We start from the raw sequence: 16,347 nt of genomic DNA, 5'->3' as shown, positions 1-16,347 counted from the left end.
GGGGTAGGTCTTATTTTCGGGGAAGGTCTTATTTTCGGGGAAACTGGGTAGTAGGCAAGAACAACCTCTCAAAACACTTGGTTGTTTCTCATAATGCCAGGAGAAGCTCAGACAAATACCCAAGGTACAGCTGTGAGGTGCCTGAAGGCAAATGCCACCATGCCACCCCAACTCTGGGGTTTGGTGGTTGACAATAACCACACAAGTGACAGTTTCCAAAGAAGGGTTACATAAAGCCTCAAATTTAGTGTCAGCTCTATTGAGAGCAGCTGTGTTAAAACCAGAGCAACATCACTGGAAGGTCTCTCCTTGTCTTTCACTCCCCATGGTTTCTTAAGCTCACATTGTCTTACAAATGCGCACCGTGTTGTTTCATTTCTCACTCCTCTTCACTTTTCTGCTCCACAACCTTTTCATGGCATTTTTCACCTCTTGGTTTCGGAGGGTGTAGATCAAGGGGTTGAGCATAGGAGTGATGATGGTGTAAAACACAGAGACCATCTTGTCTGCTGAGAAGGTGGTGGGAGGGCGCATATAGATGAAAATGCACGGCCCCAGGAACAGAACTACAACAGTGATATGGGAAGTGCATGTATAGAGTGCTTTGAGACGCCCTTCGGAAGAGCGTGTCCTCAAGGAGACCAAGATAACAGCGTAGGACACAACAAGAACAACGAAACAGCTCAGGGAAATCATGCCACTGTTGGCAACCACAGTGACACCAATGACATAGGTGTCGGCGCAGGCCAGCTTCAGTAGGGGGTGAACATCACACAGATAGTGGTCAATCTCATTGGGCCCACAGAATGGCAGCCGAGTGACCAGCAAGGTCTGCACCAGGGAGTGCACAAAGCCTCCCACCCACGAAGCTGCCACCAGCCAGCCACAGACACGCTTGTTCACAATAGCGGTGTAGTGAAGCGGTTTGCATATGGCAATGCAACGATCATAGGCCATCGCTGTGAGAAGGAAGATCTCGGTGCACCCGAAGAAGTGGACTGCGAGCAGTTGAGCTATGCAGCCCACAAAAGAGATGGTCTTCTTCTCAACGAGGAGGTCATAAATGAGTTTGGGAGCTGTGACAGTAGAGTAACTGATGTCTACAAAAGACAAGTAGCCCAGGAAGAAGTACATGGGAGAGTTCAGCTGTTGACTTGTCTTTATGGTAACGATGATAAGCAGGTTTCCAAGAATGATACTGGCATAGAAGATGAAGAATAACGAGAAGCACAGTTTTGCTACTGTCTTATCTCGTGTCAGTCCCTGGAGGATGAACTCCGTCACATTGTTTTTGTTTTCCGTAGACACGTTGAAGACAGGACCTGAAGCACAGAAAAGAGACACCAGCCATGGCGTTAGACATGGGACATTATCAGTACACGTACATACTGTTATAAATGTTATCAATATTAAGCACATTCCCCTTGCTGTCTTTTTGGGACAGTTTCCATTTAAAGTCAATGTTTCTCTCAAGGAAAAACAGGTGGTATTAAAACCAGAATATGTTATTGACATATATAATAACAAGCTTAGATTATTTATTTGAGGAGGGTGGTAGAAATAATACCCTCAAGAATCCTAGCTCTCACCTTTGCCTCTTTTCAAAAAGAAGACCAGGTCCCCTCAAGACCCACTTTTACTCTACAATGAGGAAATAAAAGTTGACTAAAGGAGTCAGCGTGGCTGTAATTCAAGTTTCGACACATTGATCATGGTTTGAGGAAGATCTGTGCACAAGCAGGGACTGTACTTTCCATTTCAGTCCCCTAAAGGGTTGCAACAGAACTCTCCTAATCTCTCTGACCGGGATAGACCTGAGTAAGTTCAATCACAGAACTGGCCAGGGTTTTCTTGGACCACCTTTCTCACAGCACGTGAATGAGTAAATCTGGAGCTAATTTGCACTAATGGTGCATTAGCAGGGGTTTGTACGCCTTACCCAGATGCTGGACTTAGTATGAACACCTCATAAATACACTGGTACTGACCCTTCTTTACTCACCAGCACCCATGAACTCACCTTTGCAGCACTCCTGTGATACACGAGTATCACCAGGATTCAATTTATACATGAAAACGGAGGTGCCAAATGTGCAGTGGCCTTGTCTGCAACACCAACAAGCCCTTTGGGGTCTGCATTTTACCTGTCAACCACAGGACAGCCCGTTCTTCCTCCCGAGCTCTCTGCCTGGCTGCTCCCCAACCAGGGCAGCAGAGGATGGGGTGTCCCCATCCCTATGTCCACACCTCTCCATGAGCAAAGGGAAAGCACTGTCGGGAAGACCAATGTGTTTGTAATCGAGTTTATTCTAATTCATAAAATGGTCCTCACAGAAGTCACCCACCTTAAATGCCTGGTTTCATCAAAATCTCTCGGCCGCACGTTGCTGCTGAGGTGCTGTAAAGCAGCTCCTATCTCCCCCAATCCTGAAATCTGCAGTGGCTGCAAAGATCAGCCTGACTCTCTATCTGCATTCCTCATTCTGCATTAAAAAACAACCACCAAGAGCATCCACAAGTACAATTATCGCTCACAAGACGGGGAAATTGTCGCAGAAATATTTAAAGTAAATCACGCCGCGGAACCACAAGACTATCAGGAGTAATGAGATCCCGGGGGCATACGAAGTTTTGTCAGAAATTATCAGTGGACAGGGAGCTAAAAATTGTGCTTTGGGTAGATATCAGATAATATTAGAAATGGATAGGGGGAGTATTCTCACGAAATGGAAAATATTTATTGGAATGCTGATTTATTTTATAAAACGTTCTTTGAATTGTTCGGAGTGGAAATGAAACCACCCACAGAGGAAAAAAATCTTTTGTGTATATACATTTAGAAACATAAATTTGCAGCTCCACGGTCTCAATAACGAGTTCTGGGGACGTTATCCATCACGGGGAAAACAGCAAGCAATTTCATATATGACTTGCTCTAGTATTTAGCTTGTTCTATATCTCAATGATGTTCCTTTGAGACAAAGGGAGAAATAAAGGATCTCTTCAGATCTTCTGTCATAGATCTTCAGTATGAATTTTACTTTAATCTGATTTATCAAGGGTTAACTTAACTTGTTTCTAAGAGGTGCCTATTTTAATTATCAGCTGGATAGGATCCAACCTATCACCAACAATTTCCCAGTCAACCACGGCTAAAACCCCCATTGCAGGTCCTGCCCAGTGGAACACAAGCAGTTGTCCCTGTTTGTGCCAGTGATCTGAGCAGATCTGGGGAGCGCCTCAGTCAATCCAAATTATCTGGCGCCTGTTCAGAATTACAGAAAAATCAGACACACTCGTGCAGGCAAAAAAACCTGATTGAGCATCCACAGGAAACGGTGAAATGGAGAAAAACCAGAATTGCTCTCAAAGCCACCAAGTGAAGCCTAGAGAGGAAGTTGGGAAAGCTCGGGACTTCTGTAATTACAGCTGCGCTAACAGTAGGTAAAAGATATTCAAGAAATGGGGTAAAATTTACATAAATGGATAATTCCTTTTCTGATATACTTCCAAGCAAAAAAATAATCAATAACAACAACATGATATTGATTCCTACGTAGTATTATGGAGTTATGATTCTTTCCATTCGTTTTCTTTTCACTTAGCACTGACATAGTTTCCTAAAGAAAACAAAAAGGGCAGAAATGGGCGCGTATTTCTGGCTGTACAGAAGCCAGTGGAAAAGAAACAGCTGCGCTCCATCCAGCCCAGAGCAGAACTGGAAGCAAAACCCAGTCCCGGTGTCATATTTAGTCAACCGGCACTTCAGAAAGGAGCGGCCAAGAAATAAACGATCAAGGAAAAGTATATTCCCGAATACCAGCAGATGGGGAGCTCCTGAGCTAAAACAAGGTGTTTATTTTCAAAAGGATTTTAAAGATAAAAACCATTCACAACAGACAGTTTTACTCTGTGTCCCTCTTGGGGAGGCCCCTGTCAACACCACCAAATTGCATTTTACAATATGTTCATCTGCCTCATTCCATCTTGTTGACTTACATCATGTAGAAACCTACATCTGAGCCACTTATACACGCTTTCTCTTCTGCCTTTGTGGGGCAATTCATGACCAGCATAAGGTGGCTGCTTAAAGACATCATGAATTACTTGCTGTTTCTTTCTATTTCTTTCTATTGACTCTAAGAGGATGACTAAAGTGACCAACTCAGTAGAGGATTCCCACAAGTTATGCCATACCTTTTAAAGTAACAAAACAAACACACGCGCAAAGAATCCAGAGAACCTGGATGTGTTTGCAATGCAAAGAGAAATGGAGAACAAAACTGTTTAAATGGCTCTTGTTAACCCTCTCTGAGGAAATCTCCCACCTGAAGGGCTCTTGGTGCTGGAGGAGGGATGTGTGGAGCCTGAGCAAAGGGAAGGCATGAAAGGAAGGGGCAAAGGAGGAGAAATGAATTCTGTCATGGCTGAAAAGCTTAAGCAAACATATTTTAAATAAGTAACCATCAGATGATGATATTATGAAGGCACTTCAGGATTTGTCCAGTAGAAATAACAGCCAGTGGATTAGCTGAGTGTTAAACTGGACAAGCACATGATGTGACCTCGTCCAGTTAAACCTTTCCAGAGTCCTTCGTTAAGCCTTTTTTAATGGTTTCCCCAAGCATAGGGGTCCATTAGATCCACCACTTGGGCTTTAGAGCATTGGGAGTAATAAAACACCACTTCAAATCTTTGTGTGTTACAAAATGAAAACACATGAAACACGAATCTTCATTAAAAAAGATTTTTAGTGGTAAGGAGAGAGGTGCCGTGCTCAGTAAAGCGCCACCTCTCATGACAATCTTTTAAAGGGCAGCTTGGGCACAATTCTCTCAGTAGCGGTGATGCTTCAGCTTTCACAGAGGCAGAAGATGGCCGGGGTTACCTCTGGATGATGCTTCAAGTCCTGTTTTGCATGAAGTTTCATCACTGGCAACCCAGTGAATAAAGCCTCTTGCAAGAACTTGCACGTTTTAGCGAAGGTCAGCAAATTGCAATGTAAAATAAATTCCTCTTTTACAAACGGGGAAACTGGGGGAGGAAGTCAGATAATTTATGCCAATAGAAGTCAGCTGAGTTGAGTCTTTGTCGCTCTGGGCTTTCCTATGGAAAGAAATGGACCTGCTAGAGTGAGTCCAGAGGAGACCATGGAAGTGACCCAAGTGATCCAAGGGCTGGAACACGTCTCCTATGAAGAAAGGCTGAGACTTCAGCCTGAAGAAGAGAAGGTTCCTCAAGAACTTCTTATGTCCTTTCAATATATAAAGGTGGCTCATAAGAAAGACAGGAAAAGGGTTTTCAACAGTCTGTAGTGACTGGACAAGGGGCAACAGTTATAAACTGAGAGTAGATTTAGACTGGACACAAGGAATAAATGTTTAATGATGAGGGTAGTGAGACACAGGAACAGGCTGCCCAGAGAAGCTGTGGATGCGCCATCATTGGGAGTGTTCACGGTCAGGTTGGATGGGGCTTTGAGCAACCTGGTCTAGTGGAAGATGTCCCTGAGCACAGAAAGGTGGGTTCGGACTCGGCGATTTTAAGATGGTTTGGATTGGAAGGGACCTTCAATGATTCTATGCAGTCTTGCTGTCAAGAACCACCTCATCTTTCTTAACATTAAACTTACGCAGCCAAAGGCGAATCTATGAAACAAAAGACAATAAAGCAAATGTATATGTCAATTCACACATCAGTTCAACTTGAACCCATCACTGCTCTGAAGCCTCCTCTGTATTTTTAGCTTGTGACTTGTGGGTGCCAATAAATAGTTTCCTCCAGTGCCCATCACTTGGTTTTGTTGGCATTTCTTGAAATTTAGAATGGCCCAATAACAAACAAGGTAACGTAACCATCTCCTGACACAGAACGCCAGCGATCCATGCAGTAAAGATGGAAATCCCAAATTAATGAGGAGGGTAAATACTGCCCTGGGTGAAAATAGTCCTCTAAGTCAAATATCATCTTATGCTGTAGCCTGGAATGCTGGTCAAGTTAATAAAGGTTAACAGTAGTCACTATAGGAAGCAGAGTATTGGGCAAGAAAGTACAAACAGTCTTACAACCTTTAGGAAAGGAAGAGGAACAACAAATGACAGAAGAAGCTGCAGATGAACCATCAGGTATCTGGTCTATTAAGCTCTTTGGGCCAGATCTGCCAGTTTCTGTACCCACTGACACGCATGGCAGCGACTTGGCTGGTGTCCTACTCATCTCCTTTTGTTTCCCTAGCCAAACGGACTAGCAGAAGTGACTTAATGCACAAGCCCAAATCAAGAGTTGCTGGTGTCTCCTGTTGAAAAATAGCTCCCCGTAAAGATGTGCTTACTGCCAGGCAAGGAGAAAGGCGTTTTCTCCATTTTCACTCCACTTCGCTTGGCACATGGATCTGGACACCACGGTGGTGGCCGCTCATGCACATGGAGGGTCTGTGCATGGTGAGAAGATCAGTGAGGTGTTGTGGGTGGCAAGGGGCTGTCTTGGTGGAGACATGGGGTGTGAATTTGACGGTGGGCAGGATGGGGCTGAGGCACCGTTTTGGGGGAAGCTGTGAAACTGGAGATGGAAGGCACGAGGCTGGAGGCTCTCTTGAGGGATTTTGTGGAATCGGAAGGGCCTGAGGTGTGGTGAAGGTCTGTGCTCAAAGGCAGCACGAAGCCACAGGTAATACTGTGGGGTGTGAAGTTGAGTTGAAAGAACTCATGTCACCTAAAATGGGCTTTGTATGTTGAAGGCAGCATGAGCAGAGGTTGTGCAACTGTGGCTGCTGAGCGGCGATGGCCTTTGGGTAGACCCTCCTCTGGGAAGTGTTGTGTGAAGCAGTAGGGATGATGTAGGGCGCTAACCTGTGTTGGGAGAGGCTGTGGGTCAGAAGAGGACACTCTGTGGCCGTGGGTACACTAAGGTCAGTTTGGCAGGGACAATAGGCCCTCAGGGAATGAGAAGTTGTGCTGAGGGAGGTTGTGAAATCATCAGCAGGCATTATGGAAGAGGACAGACGATTTCTCAACCTACGTGACCGTGAGCCTCCCCTTCAGGGACTCTGAAACTGGAACATCGCAGGGACACGAGCAGAAAACAAAACACTGGTCCGAGAGGCAAGGTATCATTTTGTACAGGCAGTTCTTGCTTTCTTCATATTGCTGCAAAAGGGAGAACTAATTTAAAAACACAACATTTCCAGAGCCACGACAGTGACAGGTGCTGTACAAAGAGGGAAGGGGGAAGTGGTTCAAGTCTAAGTGACCACACACAACAAACGAGAGATTTCGCCAAGAGAGCGATTGGCTGTCGGACGTCATGTTGAAAGGACTGCGGCTTTTTAAGCGGCGCCTAGCTGGCCCAGAACTGCAGTACGGCACGAAGAGTTTATCTGGACTGTATGTCACGGAATTGGGTGGAATTGGTTTTACCCAGCGGATCCACACCAGGCAGCTGCTGCAGATCCGTCACTGAGATCCCAAGGAACCCATAGAAAGGTGAGAAAATCCTGGATGGTATCTTTGCTATTGCGCTCTCTCTACTGCTTTTTGTCGTGGTTTTGGAGAAACGGTGAGGAGGAAAAAAAAGGAGGAAAAGATATCAAACATTTTCTTCTCCTGCTGTTAGAAACTGGCTAAAGGTCTTGATCATTTCAAGATAAGGAGAGCTTCATTCTGAGGACACTTTTCTGTGAACAAGTGCTATTTAATTGCTCTAAATCCACCTCTGTAATACTAAGGTGTCATTATTCAGAGGCCAAGCATTAGCAGTTTTGATCTTAGATGATCACTAAAGATCAGCCAAGAAAATACAACAGCAAAACGTTCTGTCCGTAGTCTAAAACATCTTTGTGGTGTCAAGGTCGTTTAGGCTGACACCTGCCACAAGAAGGACGTGGTATTCAGCACACAAACCACAGGAAGGACGCTTAATTTCAAGAGAGAAAAAAGACAACTGAGACTCAGTCTGCTGCTCTTTGATGCAAACTTTCCTTAATTAGTTTCATTAAGGAAGTAAACTTACATCTTGAATGTCTCTTGGAGACACAAATGTGTCTTGGAGACAGGAAATCATTCTTTCCAAGGTCACGCAACAAATATATGAGAACTGTGAGTGAATTTTTCAGGATGATTTTCCACAGTCTACAGAAGTCGGAGAAGAATCCCTTCACTTCCATTGCAGTGGAAGGCAAAATCATTGATGTTTTGTCATTTACCCACAGGCCACCCATTGCAGCCATATCTGGTCTTTATGCATATATGATCAATGGCACAGGACAATGTCATTTAACATTAGAAAACATGATTGACAAGCCTAAGTCAGACAGCAAATCACCTGTCATTCCCTGAATGGCTGGTGAAGAGACACGTTTCTGGAGGATGGCAATTTTAAACGAGATGTTTGCATTTTTAATGGTAAAAGCTTGGTGTAATGGTCCCAGCTGGATTCCCAACCAAGCAGTGCTGCCATACGTACCCTCGATGGAATAGAGATAGATTGTCTCCACCGCTCCAGGACAACAGCTGGCCAAGGAAATAACCTGTATCACGCATTTTTCTTGCGTGGAATATTGTGTGTCTGAAGCACTGAGAGGAAACAATAATTCAGCCTGCCACATTTTGCATGTTTATGGAAGTTCGACTCCATGCGTGCTGCAGCGTTTTATAAAGAGAGAACAGCCTGTTCTATGGTTAGACTGGTTACTAGGATTAGATCTACTGATTGGACTGTTCTATGATTCACATCTTCCATGCTCTCCCCGTTTGTACTTGTTCCTCTCTTCTTTTTAACCATCTCCTGCTGCCTTTCAAGACGCTTCTCTACCTTCCCATGTCAAAATTAATAGGTGGTGGGGAGAAAGGAGTCGTGCTGTTTGACCTCATCAGACCAAAAAAAAGAGGTGTGAATTCTATTTTTCAACTTTATTTAAAGATTCTCATTCAGACCCCACTGTCATGGGGGAAGAACTGGGTGAGCTGCCTCAGGAAACGGGGTGAAATAACTATTTGAGCTGTAATTGCAATATCCTCTGAGGGTCAGACATGTTGTCCCACATGTGGTTCTTACTGTTTCTTCCTGAGAATGAAGTTTTTAAGGACTGCGTCAGACTGAATTGTATATTGTCTGTACACAGGGCTCAAGAAAACTAACCAACCACATTAAAATACTCTTTATTAAAATAGAAATCAGTCAGCAGAATAAGCTACCACTTATTCCGAGTACTCTTTACCATGCTTTCTGAGCATATGTATAGGACAACACTCAATTGCATTTCCTGCTGATTAAACCTGTGTGCTGATTACCTATAATTCTGACACAAGGTGTGTCTCACCTAATCCTAGCTACATGAAGCAAAGAAAGTTATCTCACAGTGGTTAACCCTCAGTTCTCTTTTTATTTAGAGAAGAGGTAGTTTTCAGATACGATTAACCTAAGACATAGCTACTTTTTAAAGATATTTATTTCCCTATACTGACTGTGAAAAGGACCCTCAAGAAATGAGTTTCAAAAATACACTGCGATCTAACCTTTCCTACATGTTGTATAGAATTTGGCCTTAGATATACTTTGAACAATGTCTCAAAGCTTTGCGTTCCAAGCCCAAACACAGCAATCCCTCCCTAAATCAAGATCCAGCTACAAAGGGCTGGAACAAATCCAGAACCATCACCAGGTCACCATGAGGGAAAGTCACCCAGGAGTTACCACAAGTCTCGTTTCTCCTTACAGGTCTGTCTGAGATCCCTCATTATGAATATTTCAACTGCGACAATCTTCCCTCCAACCATAACCGGCCAAGCTCACGGGACTAATCAAAGCGGGGCCGTGGGAAAGGCAGAGGCGTCCTATGCGGTCCTCAAGTTCATGGAGAGCTTCTGCCTCATCAGCGCGGCCTGCGGGATGGTGGGGAACGGCATGGTCATCTGGTACCTCGGCTTCCGCATCCGCAGAAACCACTTCACCGTCTACATCCTGAACCTGGCCGCCGCCGATTTTGGGTACCTCCTCTGCATCGCCGTCGAGACGGTCCAGTACCTGATGCAGTTCAACGTGGGGGTGCAGTTTGGGCTGTTCCTCTTCTTGGATCTTTTCATGTATGGGACCGGCTTGTATCTCCTGACCGCTATCAGCATCGAGAGGTGTCTGTCTGTCCTTTGTCCGATCTGGTGCCGAACCCACCGCCCGAAGCTCTTGTCCGGCGTCATCTCCGGCCTGCTCTGGGGTCTCTCCCTGATGCTGAACATGCTCGGGTACATTTTGTGCACCATTCGCCCCACTGCCAAGACTTGCCGCCTCCTGCTCATCACCATCGGGACCTTGGACTTCCTCTTCTGCACGCCCCTCATGGTGCTCTTCAGCCTGATCCTCTTCCTCAGAGTCAAGTGCAGCTCCCAACACATCCGAACGGGCAGGCTCTTCACCATCATCATGCTCACCGTCCTCTTCTTCATCATTTTCGCCGTGCCCTTGAGCGTCCTGATCCTCTTTGACTTCTTGGGCTACAAATTCCTCTACTCCCCGGAGATCGGCTTTGTGCTGTCCTGCGTGAACAGCACCCTCAACCCCATCATTTACTTCCTCGTGGGGAGCTACAGGGATCGGAGAATCAAGTTCACCCTCCGGCTGGCATTCCAGAGGGCCTTTGAAGATTCAGCAGATGACAAAGACGAACGGGAAACCCGTGACACGATAACTATGTCCTCCTAACACCCCGCTGTGCCTAGCACAGGAACATTGGTCTGGGGCTGAGAGACAAGAGTTTACAGAATTGAAGAACTCCGAGGTACTGGGGGAGGTTGATCTCACCTAGTTTGGTGTCTTCAGGGTAGATGTCTACCCTGTAGCTGGTTATTTTAAGCTCCATCTGTGGTTGGTGAAAACACATGAGCACCTGGACCACAGGATTTATCTGACCTCTATCAGGACCATATTGAAAGTGCCTATTTCTTTCCAGTGGCCATTAAACGACTTGGATTTGACAAGGTGAAATGTCTTCATGCCTGAATTTTATCAGAGGAATCCCAGCCAGAGATTGCAACTCGCTTAGTAAATCTGCCTTTCAGAGCACAACATCAAGGTCATAAATCCTCCGTCGCTTTTTACTCAGATCTCTGCAGAGGAGATGGAAACCCATCCTCCTCCTGTTAAAACCAGCACGAAACTCCTGGAAGGAGACCCTGCCTATCTCACTTATTTCCAATACCTACATCTCAGCAACACATGCAGCCTTTTGCGTGATTCTCGGCTTCCTAATGTGTGCATTTCAAATAGCAACATGATTCATGCCCTAGAAGTTCATTTCTTCTATTAACTAGGGAGGTTTCCAGGCCAGATAGTTGTGATGTAATAGAAAAGGGCTCCAACCCCTACTTACTTGCCTTATAACCTTAGGAACTGAGTTGTGTGCTCCTTTTTCTTGTGTTTCAAAGAAATACAAGGCTAGAGTTGTATATTATTTTAGCTTCCTCCAGTCTAGAGTATCTGCATCTAACTACAGCATGCATTGGGTTGTTATTTCTTCTTTTAAGAAGAAAAAATGATACAAAACCATGGCTTCCAACGTCTCTCCTACCAATAGAAATAAATGCAAGGATGGGGGGAAAAATAGGAAACAGAAGAAGGGTAAATAAATATCACAATATGCAACAAATTATTCTCTAGACTTGAGATGCAAGATGTGATTATTGGAAGTGTTGTATTATTGGACTACATAGCATTTGCTCCTCTAATCTAAATAGACAGAAAAAGACAACACAGGTAATTCTCTTAGAGAAACCTTAAGATTTCCTCTTCATGCTTTCAGCTGCAAATATTTTCCTAAAGTGAAGCTGCATTCTTCTGTTATTTTTTTCCTGTTCATTTGTCTTTTTATTAATTTTGAAAAGCATCACTTAAAAAATAGCGCTTCACCTTAGTGTCTGTATTTGCCTTTTCCTTCCTGTTTACAGCTCCTGAAAGACAAAATTTGAGTTGCATTCCTACTACTCTTTAATTTTTAACGCTATTGTTCTGCAATGTACATATTGTTGATTTAAATTAGGTCTCTGTCATCAATTATGTTTAGTAAGGATTTTTTTTCCTTCTAATTTCTACCGCTGAAGGGAAGAGAGCATCCATTTATCAGAAAACACATTAAAATGGTATAGTTTTAATATCTGTAATGACTTTATCACTGGAAGAACTGAAATATTTCTGTTATTATTTAAAATGTCAAAAGCCTTTTGTTTTTTAAAGGAAAACGTGTTGTTTTTAAAAACATTGTTGTGCTCAGAAGAAGCCATCAACTGATAAAAATATACAGAATATGAACTGTGGAAAACTTCCCATTCCAACAGTTTGTTCTTAAACAGACCCATCATGAAGACACGCACACCATTCAATGTGAGCGCATGTTACACATCACATTAATGTGAACACTTTACATCCAACCCCGGACATTTAAAAGGTGATGTCTGCACATAAACCACCATCGTACAAACCCTGAACGATCTGCGGTAAAACACAAACATCCCGCTGTTTGCAGAAATAAAACCGCTGGGCGCGACATGTGGTGACCAGCTAAAAATTTGATGGGTTTGATATAGACCCTGAGGAGAACATTAAGCAGGAAGAACGTAGATCTCTCCGAGCTGATATTGCTCTGTGAACGTTTTAGATGATGATGGGGGGAAAATGGAGAAAAATCAGGAGTAAAAATAAGCAAATGAGGAAATCTGATGTGAAGATGGACCCACCTGTGTCTTCACTGTTAGAACACATCGCTCCACACAGCATTAGGCAATAGGCTTCTTGGGTTGGTGGACTCAACGCTGGACCAAAGAGGGGGATTATTGATGCCAAAGTGTCATTTCCCCTCAGGGCCACCGCACGTAACTTTTGTAGCACCGTTGATTTCACAGTTTTGAAACCAGACGAGAAGCAGCTGATCACATTAACCAGCAAGAGGAAACAGGTGCACAGAGGGGAAAACCAACAGCAAAAAAAGGCAGGGGAGGGGAGGCTGGGAACCTCGTCCTTTCAAAGATGACAAAGAAAAGAGGAATGGGAGGGTGGAAATCAGCCCCAACAGAAAAACGGCTATTGTACCTGACACCAGGGACACAACCTAAGGGCGGTTTTGGCCATGAACGGAGGGGGAACATACAAGGTTCTAGATGAATAGAATCGTTTTGATTGTAAGAGTTGACTCAGGAACATCGAGTCCAACCATTTCCCCACCCCTGTCCCTGCCCCATGTCCTGAGAACCTCCTGTCCGTCTGTCCAACCCTCCAGGGATGGTGACTCCAACACTGCCCTGGGCAGCCTGTTCCAATGCCCCACAGCCCTTTGGGGAAGAAATTGTTCCCCAGATCCAACCTCAACCTCCCCTGGCGCAACTTGAGGCCGCTTCCTCTCATCCTGGTGCTTGTTCCTTGGGAGCAGAGCCTAGGGACACATTTCTCCATCAGTTTTAAAGAGAACTGAGGACTTCTGCTGTGTTCTGAGCATCTGCCATGATACATCAATCATAGCATGGCTTGGGTTGGAAGGGACCTTGAATCTAATAATTCCCAGCTGCACCATGTGTGGATTTGGTCTCCTGTGAATCTCTTGGGACATTTACAAAGAGGCTGTCTTGGCATCGCCTCAAACCAAAGGAGGAATGAGCTCACGAAGTCCATTTTCTTCTGAACACAGACCAAGTTTTAGGGTATTCAGTGACACTCGTGACTCTTAATCTCCGAGTAGAGGAAATGAAAGAAACTTCAGAAGATAAGCAGTACAGAAAATATCATTTTTCACTGACCGATGTTCTTATTTTATAGAGATTCTTTCTGTCCTGGTAACTGTATACATATTGGCACCTGCTTAATTGTTTTCCTTTTATTGTTATCTGGTTTTAATTGATGACTTCCATCGATATTTGGCAATATGATTTATTCCATCTTAAAACACATTGTGTTACCTCAGCTCATTATGCCTATTCCAGAGGTTCCTTGGGATGCATTTCCGTCATAGCTGTGCTTTGCATTAGAGCAGCAATATATGCATCACCCATTTTATGGGAAGCTCCTAACAAAAAGGAAGGATCCAGGGAGAACCAGGAATACTCAGTACAGAATGTGTGGCAGAGGAAATAACACCCGAATCATTGTCAGAGACGGCACTAAGTAGAAGGCAAATCATAATGAAAACAAACAAAGGGGAAAATGACGATGGAAAATAAAGACAGAAAAAGGGAATGGGAGCAGGTAAATAATTTTTTATTTAAGACAGAAGAACCTTCAAGTCAACAGGGCTGAAAAAAGACATAAAAGCATTTTAGATCAGATAATTCCAGCTGTCAGTGTGGTATTTCACAGCTGCACTTGCTCTTTGTCAGGTGAGTAACACTTTCTCAATGCTGGGTCTGTGCCACCAGCCCCCGGGCCTCCATCCCCAGCCTGTCCGTGAGGCTCCACATCTCCAGGTCTCCTCACCAGCTCATCCTTACAGGGTGGTCTCCACCGCAGTGTCCCCAGGCTCATGGTTCTCCTCCTCGCTTGTCACGTTCTCTTCAAACACTCGTCGGAAGGCGACTTTGACAGAGCGCTGGAACCGGCGCTGCCGGTAGCTCCCCACCAGAAAGTAAATGAACGGGTTGATGCTGTTGTTTAGTGATGGCGACAGCGCAGATATTTCAAGGTAGGTTGAGTCAAGATAATAAGAACTAACAAGCCAAATGAACAAACTGAGAGGAAACCCAAAGAGGAACAAGAAGATCGCATTGAGCAGGATGGCAACATAGAGTCTTCCTGACCGTTGTCTCTGAGACAAACAATGGAGTTTGATGAACAGGAAAAGGTTGGAAAATAGTGGCAGTAAAGAGAAAATGAGAGAATTCCCAAGGCCTATATCGTATAATAGTTTTGAATATGTTTCACGAGAAGAAAGAGAATAAATAACAAGCAAAGAAACCAAAAGTCCGGCGAGAGCCCAGAGCACCCCACACACGGTGCCTGACAAGTGCCTTGGGCGGTGGTACCAGTACCAGGCTGGGAACAAACCTGACAGGCACCGCTCAATGCTGATGGCTGTCAGGAGATACATGCTGGCAAAGTACCAGAACAGAATCACAATTATCATGATATAAACAATCCAGCTATTCCATTCCCATGAGAAATTACAGTGGAATTCTGTAATAAAACATAACGTAAGCATACCAAGGAAGAGAGAGGAGTAGAGAGAAATCAGCGATGGCCAGGTTCAGGACATAAACTGTGGAGGGGCTCTTCTTCATGTGGAAGCCCAGGAACCACAGAACTACGCCATTCCCCACAAGTCCACAGAGAGAAGTCCCCACACTGACAGCTCCTAAGACCTTCAGTGCATAAGGTAATGTTGGGCATTCATATGTGATATTTTCCCCATACTTCATATATCCAGAAGTCGGGTCATTCAGAGACAGCTCTGTTGTGTTGGTCTCCTTCATGGCAAGTGAGCCTGCTTTGGGTGGCCAACTCCTCCCTCTCCCACCAGCTCCTAGGAGAGACGAGGGAGGAGAAGGACATGAGGGCCATGGGCGCTCCCAGCACTCGCCATCTCTCCCCACGGCCCCACGCCAGCCCCAGCCTGCACCAGGAAGGTCCCCGTCCCCTGCCGTGCCCAGGACAGGCTGCCACCCCTCAACCCTGTCCCTGCCAGGACCCATCTCCCACCTGCCCGTCCCAACCTCCTACCTCCTGCTGCTCCTGGGAACGGGGCTGCTGCAGGAGCCCCAGCACACGGACCAGGGTTGTCAGGAGAAAGGGGCTGGGGATGGCGGCTGGGCCACCCGCTCTGCTTCTGCCTCCTCTTTTCTACCTGATTAAGCTTATGTGTTTTGATCCAGAGACGCCCCTCCCAGTCTTATCACAATGGTCACAGCTTCCCCTCACATATCCTCTGCTCGGTGATCTTCTCAGAAGGAGTCGTCCACGTCACCTCCCTCCTCTCCTCCCACTCTCCTCCTGCTCTGTCCCACCATGCAAGGGGCTTCTGGTGGTTTCCTGGTGCTGGACCAGGAGACCCTCCACCCTGGGAAACCACCCGTGTGTGGACACGCAGCACCACAAGGGCTTCACCCGCTGCTTCAGATAAAACTGCCCAGATGTGTTCATTAGAGATTGATTCTGTGGGTTACACAGGGCTGCAAACGGGTTTTTATCTGCAAGATTCTTGTCTCACCCAATCTCATTCATCAGCACCATGGAGACAGCTCACTTTTCTTTCTATTTCTTTTGTTTTCCCATTCTCTCTCTCTTTCTTTCTTTTTCATTTCTTTTTTTCTTCTCTACACCTCTAATCCCCCTCACCCACCAGGACCCCTTGTCTTGCCCATGTTTGCAATCCTTTTGGCAGAG

General features: G+C 45.2%; 3 protein-coding genes across 3 annotated transcripts; 1 reads left to right on the top strand and 2 right to left on the bottom strand.

The window, feature by feature from the left end:
- Positions 1–372: 372 nt before the first annotated feature.
- LOC136101837 (olfactory receptor 4S2-like) lies at positions 373–8,215 on the bottom strand. Its single transcript, XM_065838319.1, has 6 exons — positions 8,201–8,215; positions 7,018–7,145; positions 6,712–6,848; positions 4,889–5,034; positions 4,017–4,197; positions 373–1,322 (listed from the first exon to the last, which is right to left on the bottom strand). The coding sequence occupies exons 1-6, from the start codon at positions 8,213–8,215 to the stop codon at positions 373–375; spliced, it is 1,557 nt and encodes a 518-aa protein (XP_065694391.1).
- On the top strand, positions 7,117–13,870 carry LOC136102720 (proto-oncogene Mas-like). The gene is made up of 2 exons (XM_065840044.2): positions 7,117–7,481; positions 9,715–13,870. The coding sequence occupies exon 2, from the start codon at positions 9,736–9,738 to the stop codon at positions 10,690–10,692; it is 957 nt and encodes a 318-aa protein (XP_065696116.1). The 5' UTR covers positions 7,117–7,481; positions 9,715–9,735; the 3' UTR covers positions 10,693–13,870.
- Positions 13,871–14,216: 346 nt separating this feature from the next.
- Positions 14,217–15,800, bottom strand: LOC136102632 (proto-oncogene Mas-like). The gene is given in 3 exon segments (XM_065839881.2): positions 14,217–15,178; positions 15,180–15,487; positions 15,685–15,800. Coding segments are annotated over 2 exon segments (981 nt in total). The 5' UTR covers positions 15,438–15,487; positions 15,685–15,800; the 3' UTR covers positions 14,217–14,455.
- Positions 15,801–16,347: the final 547 nt, after the last annotated feature.

This window comes from Patagioenas fasciata, chromosome 5 (genome assembly GCF_037038585.1).
Source record: "Patagioenas fasciata isolate bPatFas1 chromosome 5, bPatFas1.hap1, whole genome shotgun sequence".
In the NCBI taxonomy this organism is placed as follows: Eukaryota; Metazoa; Chordata; class Aves; order Columbiformes; family Columbidae; genus Patagioenas; species Patagioenas fasciata.
The sequence above is the reverse complement of the archived record's forward strand: the minus strand, read 5'-3'. Positions and strand labels throughout refer to the sequence as shown.

Coding starts and splice junctions, on each gene's coding strand:
- LOC136101837 (XM_065838319.1), bottom strand. Junction 4,198..4,888: donor ACTTGAAGCATCATCCAGAG/GTAACCCCGGCC, acceptor TTACTTTAAAAG/GTATGGCATAACTTGTGGGA. Junction 1,323..4,016: donor CGTGTATAAGTGGCTCAGAT/GTAGGTTTCTAC, acceptor TCTGTGCTTCAG/GTCCTGTCTTCAACGTGTCT.
- LOC136102720 (XM_065840044.2), top strand. CDS start 9,736: ATGAATATTTCAACTGCGACAATCTTCCCTCCAACCATAACCGGCCAA.